This window comes from Capsicum annuum, chromosome 6 (assembly GCF_002878395.1).
Source record: "Capsicum annuum cultivar UCD-10X-F1 chromosome 6, UCD10Xv1.1, whole genome shotgun sequence".
Lineage (NCBI taxonomy): Eukaryota > Viridiplantae > Streptophyta > Magnoliopsida > Solanales > Solanaceae > Capsicum > Capsicum annuum.
In genome coordinates, this window is record NC_061116.1 from 225,424,846 (window position 1) to 225,436,976 (window position 12,131).

Here is a 12,131-nt window from a genome sequence, read left to right on the forward strand (position 1 = left end):
TTAACTTTACCATCATATTAATAACTACTCCATCAATTTTGGCTAGACAACATTAATGCAATCTAATCTAGTCTTCAAAAACAGTTAAAAGTCAGTTTATATAGTAAATTGACTATTATCTGATATACTTATATAGCTCAGAGTTCTTTAATACTACCTGATAAGTTGGTATTTAAGTCATTAAATTTTTGTAATGTTTTGACTGTGAACTTGACAAAAAAGGTCCTTTGAACTTGCCACAAATTTCTTAGTATTTACTCCGTTTCAATTTGTTTGTCTGATTTTGACTTGGCACTGAGCTTAACAAAGTAAATAAGATAGATGAATACTGGAGAGAGATTGATATGAGCTTGCATTAACAGTCAGAAGATACAATATAAGTCTTCAATTACATGGTAAATATCCAATATCCTTCTCCCTTATTTTCTCTTTTATAAAATTCTCCTGCTAAGAGTCCATAGGGAAAAGAAAAATCTCTCTGAAATAATTGGACTTAATAATGTCTACTAATTCAGTCTTCATTATTCATATTATCATATGTTCTTGCCCTCTAGCCAGCGGCTGTAGAACGCCAATGCCTCTCGTGGTTTGTACTCTGGCACGGTGTGTCCAGCTCCCTGAAGATTCCGGAAATCAATCAATCAATCAAATCAAAGAAATAATAGAAAAATGAAAATATCTCTTGCTATGAACATACCTTAATAGTCATAAAAATGAGGTTGTTGGCATAACCCTGTATGTAACTGCACAAAAGATTTTAGCGTTTGAAATGGATTTTACAGAATTGCAACGGTATTAGAGAGGTGAAAAATGAATAGGACTTAGAAGATGAAAGACACGCAGACATACCCTGCAACTTGGCCATTCACATACCAAGGCCTCCATTCATCCACAATCGGATATCCAAGTGACCTTGTCCAGGTTTCTGAACCGGTGTATGGTACACACATGTCGTGATCCCCACTGCAAGAAACAAAGGAAATTAATATAATTATTCCAATTATAGCATCTGTCAAAAAACATCTCGGTTGCATGTGTTCAGGTACATGGTTAATAACGACATTCATCTAGGCTGCCTACTACATGGGTTGAAAGTTAGTTTGATAGAGAAACATTACGTCAAAACTCAAACTTTGTAATGGCATTGGATTCTTGAAATCTATAAAAGCAGTATATAGAAAATCATGTCAAACATGTTAAGACGTCACAAAATGAAAAGAGTGTCATATAAGTTGGGATTGTAGGAGTAACTGTAACTGATCTGCTAGATGCATATGTAGGCACTCATATTTTCTTTGACGGCTTGTGGACCATTTGCTGGTCATTGAAAAGTCTTTACATTTACATAGCACATTTAAATTGGAGCCCATAGATGATATGTAAGATTTGTATCATTTGAAATGAGGGACATCCGGTAATTCAAAGGACACAAAAATGCATAAAGAGAAGTTAGAGACTTGGTAATCAACTGAACCTGTATATGAGTGCCCGATATCCCCCAGATGTGAGGTTTTTGTGATATTTTATCATGCTTCCAGAATCATGATTTAGACTTATTTTGTCTGTGCATAGCTCCCAGGGACCTGCGACAGTTGTCTGTTGTACCAAAGCATTGAACCGTAAATCACCAACTCAATTTGTAAAGAATTAACGTTAAATCACCATCTTTAAAGCTAGTACGAGATGAGAAAATTGCATCTTACTTGGTCAGCATGAATTGCTTTACGAACATCTTCATTGTTTAGCCACACAGTAGCAACACGTTCATCCTGCATATTTCATCTCAGATTATGTGACTGTCAAAATGAGACACGGAAATCTACTCCATATAAGTTATGAATTTCTCAAAGAGGGAATAAAATAAGCTTGAAATAACTAAAAATTACGGCATCAGAAAATCCAAGTTCATTCAATATTAACAGGATGATTATTTGTCCCGAGCTTACAGCCTCTTCTTGTTCACGTTGTTATTGGAAAAATAAAAAAAGTGAAACAGTTTGAACAAGAAAAGGCCAATAAAGGTCTACTTTCCCAATCATCAATTGATTGAGAACCACTTTTAACACAGCAAATATGCATAAAAAAAAAGGTTATTGACACCCATATAACACGATTCACTGAGTACAAAAGAAACTATCAGAAGACATCTAGATAGACCCTTTGGCATATAGGCTTGCTGTGACTATATTAACACTGTGACATTACAATTTTTGATATTAAATTATCCTCTATATAGAATTATGTTGAATTAATGGATAGGACAGTACCTGTTGTCATGGAAAGATAGAATTCAACATTGGGAAGGCAACGGTTGGACAATAGAATACTTAAAAGATAAACAAGTAACTTTCATGGAAACCAAAGGAGGAAGCATAGCTAGAGCAATGAACTTGTTTTGATATGTAATAAGTTAAGTCGGGAATTCAATGGAGAGCCATTAGAGAACAAACAAAGGAAACAAAACATCAAGAGTGACTTACAGTGCAAGGGAGTTGCCCATTGAGAATCTCCGGCCAAGTTGGAACATGTCCCTCTCTTACTGGAGCTTTAAAAGGCCATGCACGACCAAACATTCTTTTCCTGACAGGAAGAGGCCTTTCTGTTTCACCTAGTTTACGAAAGCTCATTGGCAGTTTCGAGTTACCAGTGGTAATTACACTGGGTTCTTTGCTGTGGTAACATGGTTCTAGAGTGTCGTACAAGTTTAGATCTTTCACTGCCTGCAATAGGCGAAAAGGTGAATTTGGATCAATAAAGAAGATCAATGAATTGCTGTCTCAACAAAATAACACCTTACCAGATCAACTTCAGAAAGCTTGTCTGAACAGTTACTGCTCATTGGTTCGTAGAAATTTCCATGGCATGCAACAGTAACTTCCTGAGCATGTAAAAGAATAATCAGTTGCTAATAGACAAAGAGGCAATGATTATGTTTTTGCTGATGTATTGGAGTGGTAGATGTATAAACATAGCCAAACATATGTTTTGTGACGTCTTTTTAGCGGATTAGAACTGATCGCTATCTTTTGGCAATTTCATCTATGTTTGATAAACCTTCTCATATATACCTGAAGCTAGTAAGCCTCCAATATGTGTTATGTATGCTACAATGATTTGAAACGTGTCCTAATTTAAAGCATTACAGGCTTCAAAGCATCATGTTTTGCCAGCTATGACTTCCAGAAATCTAAAAAAGTTCAGAAGTTAAATGACTCGAGCACTAAAACAAGAAGAAGCAAATACCTCGTACAATTTATCTGAAATGAGGCCCATACCATGTTGAAATGGAACAAGAGCATTACCATCTATTTTGTCATCTGTCACGCCATTTCCCACCATGTAACCCTGTACAATAGAACGTAAAGAGTTTACAGCCCAGACAACTAGTTAACAAGTGAAAATCTTGAAACATATATACCTTAAAGTTGATGGCGGGCGTTACTCCAGCATCAATGCCTATAAGAATAAGCAGCAGAAGGTTAGTTTGTTTAGCCCCCAGCGCACCACCAACCAATACATGTTCATTGAAGATCCAGATTACCTTTTGCTACTTCGTAAGACAGAGTTGGCACATATATTCCAGCATAAGACTCTCCAGCTATGTAAAATGGGTTCGTGAGGAACTCCGGGTAGATCTCAAACCACTACAGAGAGCATCATTTAGCAGAACCATGAATGAGTTATAAGGACATAGAAATAAATGAATTTTATTGTCCGGAACAACTATCAAACTTAGAACTCCGCCTGCGTGAGCTGCTCAGATTGCTAGTGTATAACAAGCAAATTTGACTATCGAATTGAGTTTATATTTTGTACCTTGAGGAGAAACGAGTGGCTATCGGATGCAGTCTTTAAGTCTCCTGTCACATAGTCAGATTCATTTCCCGAGTAAGATAATCCAACACCAACAGGAGAATCCAGATATATTACACTGGAAACCTGGAAGAATCAAATGCTGTCGTTATATTCATAATTCCTGATGAAATGCAAGCATATGATCAAGTAGAATTAACAAAAATAATAACCTTGGACCAACTGTATGGATTGTTATGCAGAGACGGCAGGCTACCGCTTGGCTTTCCCAACTCAAAATTAAAAGGTCCTGCAATGAAAAGAAATATCCTTCCTTCTTATAAAAAAACAAAGAAATCCTTTGGTTATGATGAATAAGAATTAGCAACTGCATCTCTACGGACTATACTTCCAACTAACATCTTTTACTTGAGCTGGTTAAAAGAACTTTCAAATCTGTCGAGGGAGAAATCAACATTTTTATGTCAATGGCAGAGACTGTCAAATCCAAAACACAGTTTTGGTTGACCTATTACCTGTGTATAAGATTAAAAAGCTTTCAGCTTTTGTACATTGAATGTGTAAAAAAAGCTTTTACACTATCAAAAAGATAACTCCAGGTAACCACACATCCATAAAAGGATAACTATATATCAAATGACATAACCGTCAATAAAAATGGGAATACTAACATGACGAATAAGGGAGGCTATCGACTACTAACATGTGAAAATACACTAATACTGTACAGATTCTTTAACCTAAAGACTAGACAAATGCACTATTAATCCCTCATTCTAATTTTGCAACAGCAGTAAAAACAGTAGCGGAGACAGGATTTTCACCACCAATGGTAGTTTAAAAAGTCAACCTCTCTCACACACACATAGTATTCTTACCATGCTCATAGACAAAGCCATCAAAGCTTGAACAACCAGGTCCACCATTGAGCCAAAGAACAACTGGATCATTTGATGGATTTCTTTCAGATTCAACAAAGTAGTAATACATTTTCTTGCCATGACTTTCATCTATATTAACATACCTGACAACCCATTTCAAGAAAATATTGATAAAAATACAAAAAAGCAATACAAAGTTTCAATTTTTTTTTCAAAAAAAAAACACAAAATAATAATAATAATACAAACCCAGCATAATGCTTTGACTGAAAAGTGCCATTGAATCCAGGAAGTTCAGTTACCAGTGCACTTTGAGGTGCCCCTTCTGTCACCAAAAACACAAATACCAAGAAACTAATTAACACTATATTATAATGTAAAAAAATGTTTTTTCTTGCCATGTTTGGTAAATCAAGATTCTTATGATGCTCTTATTAAAATAACAAATCTTATCTCTCTACTTTTTTTTGTTAGAGTTCAAATTGGAGAAAAATAATAAAACCATCTCATGCACGCTGTAGGACCACCATGTTTGGGAGCCAAAAGGCAAAAAGAAAACAGAATTAATCACTTCACCAACCACTCTTATCTAATCAATCCACTTTAGCTAATTTTTTTATTACTAATTAAATAAATTATATGCTATTTATAACAATAATATAGTACTACTTACCAGGGTTTTTAGAGCCTAAAATGATTACTATTTCATTTGATACTTTGATATCAAGGACTCAACGGAAGAAAAAGAGTGAGCTCAAAATATCAGTCTTATTAGGTGAAGTTTGACTAATTCGAATCGCATCGCAATCCGGTGTTTGATAAAGCTTGACTAGTTCAAATCGCGTTGGAATTCGATGTCCGATATCCACATTAAAGCTCGACTAATTCGAATCGCATCGAATGTCCGACTATGGGGAATAAAAAGCTCTCTACCAAAGGTGACTTCATATTACCAGGACTCGAATCCATGATCTTTAGTTAAAAATGAAAAAATAGTTATCAGTTCGCCACAATCTTCAGTGATAGGTGGGAGAATTATTCAGCCTTTGCTATTTAGTGAGACTCTTTCCGATCGAGATATAATTCAATTGGTGCAAACAAATCGTTGGTGCTAATGGAAAAAAACAAAATATCTCCGAAACCAGTAGTTTACGTGAACTCAATAATAATTTCAATGTAAATCACTATAATTTTACATGTAGAAATTCACAAAAATTATATAATGAAATATTACATATAACTCAATAATATTAAAAATATTATGAATTAATATGAAAGATATCAAAAATTAAGTCCTAAAATTTTTGAAATTATGAATATGAGTGGGAGTCTCTCGTGAAAAACGTGTATATGAATGAGGTTGATGAATCTTAGTATTAATTGACTTAACTTGCACATCAATCATCAATCATCAATCATCAATCATCATGTGGACAAAATTCAAATTGGTCCCAAAAAGATGATGGTGTGTAGATGCCATGCCACAAATTGGGACATCCAATAGCTTAGAGTTCTTTAATACTCTCTCCGTCTCAAATTAAGATGGCACAAATATTCATAAAACAAAAATTGATAATGTAACTTTACCATTTTGCTCCTGATAATTGTGTCATTCTGTTAGTTTCAATATTGATGGAGTTATTATATGACTGATAACAAAACACTTTTTGCATGGATAATTAGGATTACCAAAATCTTTGCAACATTTTTCAAGATTTGATAATTCAATGCTTAGTAACAAGGAGCAATCAATTACTAAGGGTATAATGGGGAAAAAAATTATCTTGTCTTGATTAATGAAAAAAGACAAGTAAAATCAGAAATCAAATTAGGAAATTTGGGACGAAAGGAGTAGCTGATAAGTTGGTATTTACGTCATTAGATTTTTGTAATGTTTGACTGTGATATAAGTTGGTATTTAAACTTGCCACAAATTAACAAAAATGAAGAGATCGCCATTTTTACGCATAAGATCAAGTGATCTCATTTCCTCGTTATATTTTGGGTCTAATTCAATTAAGTTACGTAAATTGCATTTATGTTATGCTTGCCCTTTTTGGTGAAGCAAAAGCTCATTTTGCTGTGAATATTATGAGCAGTAACTTTTATTCAAACTTTGCAGGTAATATAACATATCCAACTCCACAACAATCCACCAATTCATGAATATTATAAAGGGGTGACTGTACATACCACTTCAATAAATTTCTTATTATTTACTCCGTTTCAATTTATTTGTCTAATTTTGACTTGACACGGAGCTTCGATACTGGAGAGAGATTGATATGAGCATGCCTCAACAGTCAGAAGATACAATATATATATATGTCTTCAATTACATGGTAAAAATCCAATATCCTTCTCCCTTATTTTCTCTTTTATAAAATTCTCCTGCTAAATCTCTGAAATAATTGGACTTAATTCAGTCTTCATTACTCATATTATCATATGTTCTTGCCCTCTAGCCAGCGGCTGTAGAGCGCCAATGCCTCTCGTGGTTTGTACTCTGGCACGGCGTGTCCAGCTCCCTGAAGATTTCGGAAATCAATCAATCAAATCAAAGAAAAATGAAAATTTTCTTTTTGATATATATATATATCAAGCATTGCATTCTCCGGATAATTTAAATCGAAGCAATTGGATGTCCCACTCGTCTATATGACATGACCGATCATTAGATCCACTTTTGTCACATATTCCATCCATCACACAAGATAAATATCATATTCATGGAAAATGATTCACTTTCAAGATGTTTTGGTGGTGAAATAGTAGACATGCGAGACTCAAAATATCTTGCTAAAGAGCGTGGACTATGAACATACCTTAATAGTCAGAAAAACGAGGTTGTTGGCATAACCTTGTATGTAACTGCGCAAAAGATGTCGGCGTTTGAAATGGATTTTACAGAATTGCAACAGTACGAGAGAGGTTGAAAATGAATAGGACTTAGAAGATGAAAGACACGCAGACATACCCTGCAACTTGGCCATTCACATACCAAGGCCTCCATTCATCCACAATCGGATATCCAAGTGATCTTGTCCAGGTTTCTGAACCGGTGTATGGTACACACATATCGTGATCCCCACTGCAAGAAACAAAAAAATGAAAATAATCATTCAGATTATATCATCAAAAAGGACCTCGGATAATTTCACGTGATCTTGTACCTGGTCACTTACAACATTTACCTTAGGCAGACTACAACATGAATATAGTGGAAGAACATGTCATAGTAATGGTTGAGAATTCGTTTGATAGAGAAAGCACTACATCAAAACTCAAATCTTGTAATGACATTGGTTTCTTGAAAGCCATAAGACTAGTTTATAGAAAATCATGTCAAACATTTTAAGACATCAGAAAAATGGAAAGAGATGTCATATAAGTTGGGACTTGGAACGTAGGAATAACTGTTACAAATCTAGTAGATATGCATATGTAGGCACTCGTGTTTTCTTTGACGACTTGTAGACCATTTGCTAGTCATTGACTAGTCTTTACATTTACATAGCACATTTAAATTGGAGAGAAAGAAACCATAGATGACATCAGATTTGTATCATCTGAAACGAGGGATCGACAGTAATTCAGAAGGACAGAAAAATGCATAGAGAATTTAGAAACGTTGTAATCAATTGGACCTGTATATGATTGCCCGGTATCCCCGAGTTGTGAGGTTTTTATGATACTTAATCATGCTTCCAGAATCATGACTTAGAATTATTTTGCCTGTGCATAGCTCCCAGGGACCTGTGGCGGTTGTCTGTTGTACCATAACATTGAACCGTGAATCACCAACTCTAATTTTTTATGAATAAAGGTAAATCACCATTTTTAAAGCTAGTACAAGATGAGAAAATCGTATCTTACTTGTTCAGCATGAATTGCTTTACGAACATCTTCATTGTTTAGCCAAGCAGTAGCAACACGATCATCCTGCATATTTCATCTTAGGTTATGCTGACTATTAAAAGTAAACCAGTTATAGATATGAAACCAGTTATAGATACGGAACTTACTTCATTAAAGAGGTCACTATAGGATAAAGCGAGGGTTCTAAAACAAGCAAGTCCTTGCAAAACTTAAAAATTCAAGTCATTCAAGATTAACAGGATGGTTAATTGTCCCGAGCTTAAAGCGTTTTCTTGCTCACGCATTTTATTGACAAGATTAAAAAAAAAAATGCTTGAACAAGTAAAGGCCCATAAAGCTCTACTTCCCCACTCATCAATTGATTGAGAACCACTTTTAATGCAGCAAATATGCATAAGAAAGCTTATTGACACCCATATAACGTTAGCTGAGTATAAAGGAAACTATCAGAAGACAGATGACCCTTTGGCAAATAGGGTCGCTGAGACTTTTTTAGCTGTGACATCACAATTTTTTAAATTAAGTTATCCTCTATATAGAATGGTGTTGAATCTTTGGATAGGAGAGTATCAGTTGTCTAGGAAAGATAGAATTTCAAAATTAGGAAGACAACAGTTAGACAATAGAGAAACTGGGTAAGTATACTTTAAGAGATAAAGTACTCGCAACTTTCATGGAAACCAAAAGAGGAAGCATAGCTAGAGCAATGGATTTGTTTTTATGTAATAAGTTAAGTTGGGAATTCAATGGAGAACAGTCAGAGAACAAACAAAAAGGAACAAAAAAATCAAGAGTGACTTACAGTGCAAGGGACTTCTAAACCATTGAGAATCTCCGGCCAAGTTGGAACACGTCCCTCTCTTACTGGAGCTTTAAAAGGCCATGCACGGCCAAACATTCTTTTTCTGACAGGAAGAGGCCTTTCTGTTTCACCTAGTTTACGAAAGCTCATTGGCAGTTTCGAGTTACCAGTGGTAATTACACTGGGTTCTTTGCTGTGGTAACATGGTTCTAGAGTGTCGTACAAGTTTAGATCTTTCACTGCCTGCAATAGGCGAAAAGGTGAATTTGGATCAATAAAGCAGATCAATGAATTGCTGTCTCAACAAAATAACACCTTACCAGATCAACTTCAGAAAGCTTGTCTGAACAGTTACTGCTCATTGGTTCGTAGAAATTTCCATGGCATGCAACAGTAACTTCCTGAGCATGTAAAAGAATAATCAGGGCCCAGTTGCTAATAGACAAAGAGGCAATGATTATGTTTTTGCTGATATATTGGAGTGGTAGATGTATAAACATAGCTAAACATATGTTTTGTGACGTCTTTTTAGCGGATTAGAACTGATTCGCTATCTTTTGGCAATTTCATCTATGTTTGATAAACCTTCTCATATATACCTGAAGCTAGTAAGCCTCCAATATGTGTTATGTATGCTACAATGATTTGAAACGTGTCCTAATTAAAAGCATTACAGGCTTCAAAGCATCATGTTTTGCCAGCTATGACTTCCAGAAATCTAAAAAAGTTCAGAAGTCAAATGACTCGAGCACTAAAAAATTAAACAAGAAGAAGCAAATACCTCGTACAATTTATCTGAAATGAGGCCCATACCATGTTGAAATGGAACAAGAGCATTACCATCTATTTTGTCATCTGTCACGCCATTTCCCACCATGTAACCCTGTACAATAGAAGGTAAAGAGTTTACAGCCCAGACAACTAGTTAACAAGTGAAAATCTTGAAACATATATACCTTAAAGTTGATAGCGGGCGTTACTCCAGCATCAATGCCTATAAGAATAAGCAGCAGAAGGTTAGTTTGTTTAGCCCCCAGCGCACCACCAACCAATACATGTTCATTGAAGATCCAGATTACCTTTTGCTACTTCGTAAGACAGAGTTGGCACATATATTCCAGCATAAGACTCTCCAGCTATGTAAAATGGGTTCGTGAGGAACTCCGGGTAGATCTCAAACCACTACAGAGAGCATCATTTAGCAGACCATGAATGAGTTATAAGGACATAGAAATAAATGAATTTTATTATCCGGAACAACTATCAAACTTAGAACTCCGCCTGTGCGAGCTGCTCAGATTTCTAGTGTATAATAAGCAAATTTGACTATCGAATTGATTTTATATTTTTTACCTTGAGGAGAAACGAGTGGCTATCGGATGCAGTCTTTAAGTCTCCTGTCACATAGTCAGATTCATTTCCCGAGTAGGATAATCCAACACCAACAGGAGAATCCAGATATATTACACTGGAAACCTGGAAGAATCAAATGCTGTCGTTATATTCATAATTCCTGATGAAATGCAAGCATATGATCAAGTAGAATTAACAAAAATAATAACCTTGGACCAACTGTATGGATTGTTATGCAGAGACGGCAGGCTACCGCTTGGCTTTCCCAACTCAAAATTAAAAGGTCCTGCAATGAAAAGAAATATCCTTCCTTATTATAAAAAAACAAAGAAATCCTTTGGTTATGATGAATAAGAATTAGCAACTGCATCTCTACGGACTACACTTCCAACTAACATCTTTTACTTGAGCTGGTTAAAAGAACTTTCAAATCTGTCGAGGGAGAAATCAACATTTTTATGTCAATGGCAGAGACTGTCAAATCCAAAACACAGTTTTGGTTGACCTATTACCTGTGTATAAGATTAAAAAGCTTTCAGCTTTTGTACATTGAATGTGTAAAAAAAGCTTTTACACTATCAGAAAGATAACTCCAGGTAACCACACATCCATAAAAGGATAACTATATATCAAATGACATAGCCGTCAATAAAAATGGGAATACTAACATGAAGAATAAGGGAGGTTATCTACTACAACATGTGAAAATAGACTAATAACTCGATACATCTTATTTGTTAGAATGAATTCCTTATTGCTCTAAACGAGCTACATGACACAGGTAGCTTGTCTCCAGAACCTCCACTTCCCACATCTAGCTTAGAAACCCGGTCTTTTTCATTAAAAAAGAAAGATTTTAGCAATCCTCATCAAGGAAGGTGTCCCATCACACATCCGATTCATGAACAGAGGATTCGTAAACAGACAGGCTTGACATTCCTTAGAAAGCGGAAAAGAGAGGATTTGCAAGATCAAGAAAAGTCGAATAGCGAATAGAATGACCTAAGAGCAAAAGTCTTGGAAGAGTGAGCGCAGGGACGGTTTATCCAAAAGATTAGACAAATGCGCTATTAGTCCCTCATTCTAAGTTTGCAACAATAGTAAAAGCAGTAGTGGAGACAGAATTTTCACCAAGGTAACTATCAAATGACATAACCTTCCATAAAAAGTGGGACTTCTAACATGATGAATAAGGGAGGTTATCGACTACAACGTGTGAAAATACATTATAATGTAAGGATTCTTTAACCTAAAGATTAAACAAACATGCTATTAGTCCCTCATTTTAAGTTTGCAACAACCATAACAGCAGTGGCAGAGACAAGATTTTCACTGAGGTAACTATCAAATGACATACCGTTCATAAAAAATGCGACTACTAACATGAAGAATAAGGGAGGTTA

The 12,131-nt window shown here is 35.4% G+C and overlaps 2 protein-coding genes across 2 annotated transcripts in view; both read right to left on the reverse strand.

Annotated features, from left to right (window-relative positions):
- Positions 1-329: 329 nt before the first annotated feature.
- LOC107875367 (serine carboxypeptidase-like 20) lies at positions 330-5,355 on the reverse strand. The gene is made up of 14 exons (XM_047414202.1): positions 4,944-5,355; positions 4,692-4,837; positions 4,026-4,102; positions 3,817-3,939; positions 3,542-3,644; positions 3,419-3,456; positions 3,244-3,345; positions 2,798-2,878; positions 2,481-2,720; positions 1,704-1,769; positions 1,475-1,596; positions 850-963; positions 698-743; positions 330-617 (listed from the first exon to the last, which is right to left on the reverse strand). The coding sequence occupies exons 1-14, from the start codon at positions 5,093-5,095 to the stop codon at positions 534-536; spliced, it is 1,494 nt and encodes a 497-aa protein (XP_047270158.1). The 5' UTR covers positions 5,096-5,355; the 3' UTR covers positions 330-533.
- A 1,480-nt stretch (positions 5,356-6,835) lies between these two features.
- Positions 6,836-12,131, reverse strand: part of LOC107875365 (serine carboxypeptidase-like 20) — a gene marked incomplete in the record, with an annotated part of 8,828 nt that continues 3,532 nt past the window's right edge. The window contains 12 exon segments of the mRNA XM_047414203.1: positions 6,836-7,222; positions 7,520-7,565; positions 7,672-7,785; positions 8,342-8,463; positions 8,571-8,636; positions 9,376-9,618; positions 9,696-9,776; positions 10,157-10,258; positions 10,332-10,369; positions 10,455-10,557; positions 10,729-10,851; positions 10,938-11,014. Of these exon segments, the coding sequence (XP_047270159.1) occupies positions 7,139-7,222; positions 7,520-7,565; positions 7,672-7,785; positions 8,342-8,463; positions 8,571-8,636; positions 9,376-9,618; positions 9,696-9,776; positions 10,157-10,258; positions 10,332-10,369; positions 10,455-10,557; positions 10,729-10,851; positions 10,938-11,014 (1,199 nt within the window).

Bases quoted from the DNA above. Each gene is read 5' to 3' on its own strand.
- LOC107875367 (XM_047414202.1), bottom strand. From the start codon at position 5,095: ATGGCAAGAAAAAACATTTTTTTACATTATAATATAGTGTTAATTAGT. The intron at 1,770-2,480 runs GTAAGTCACTCT...TGAAATATGCAG, and splicing joins ATGGGCAACTCCCTTGCACT to GATGAACGTGTTGCTACTGT. The intron at 618-697 runs GTATGTTCATAG...CGGAATCTTCAG, and splicing joins TCATTTTTATGACTATTAAG to GGAGCTGGACACACCGTGCC.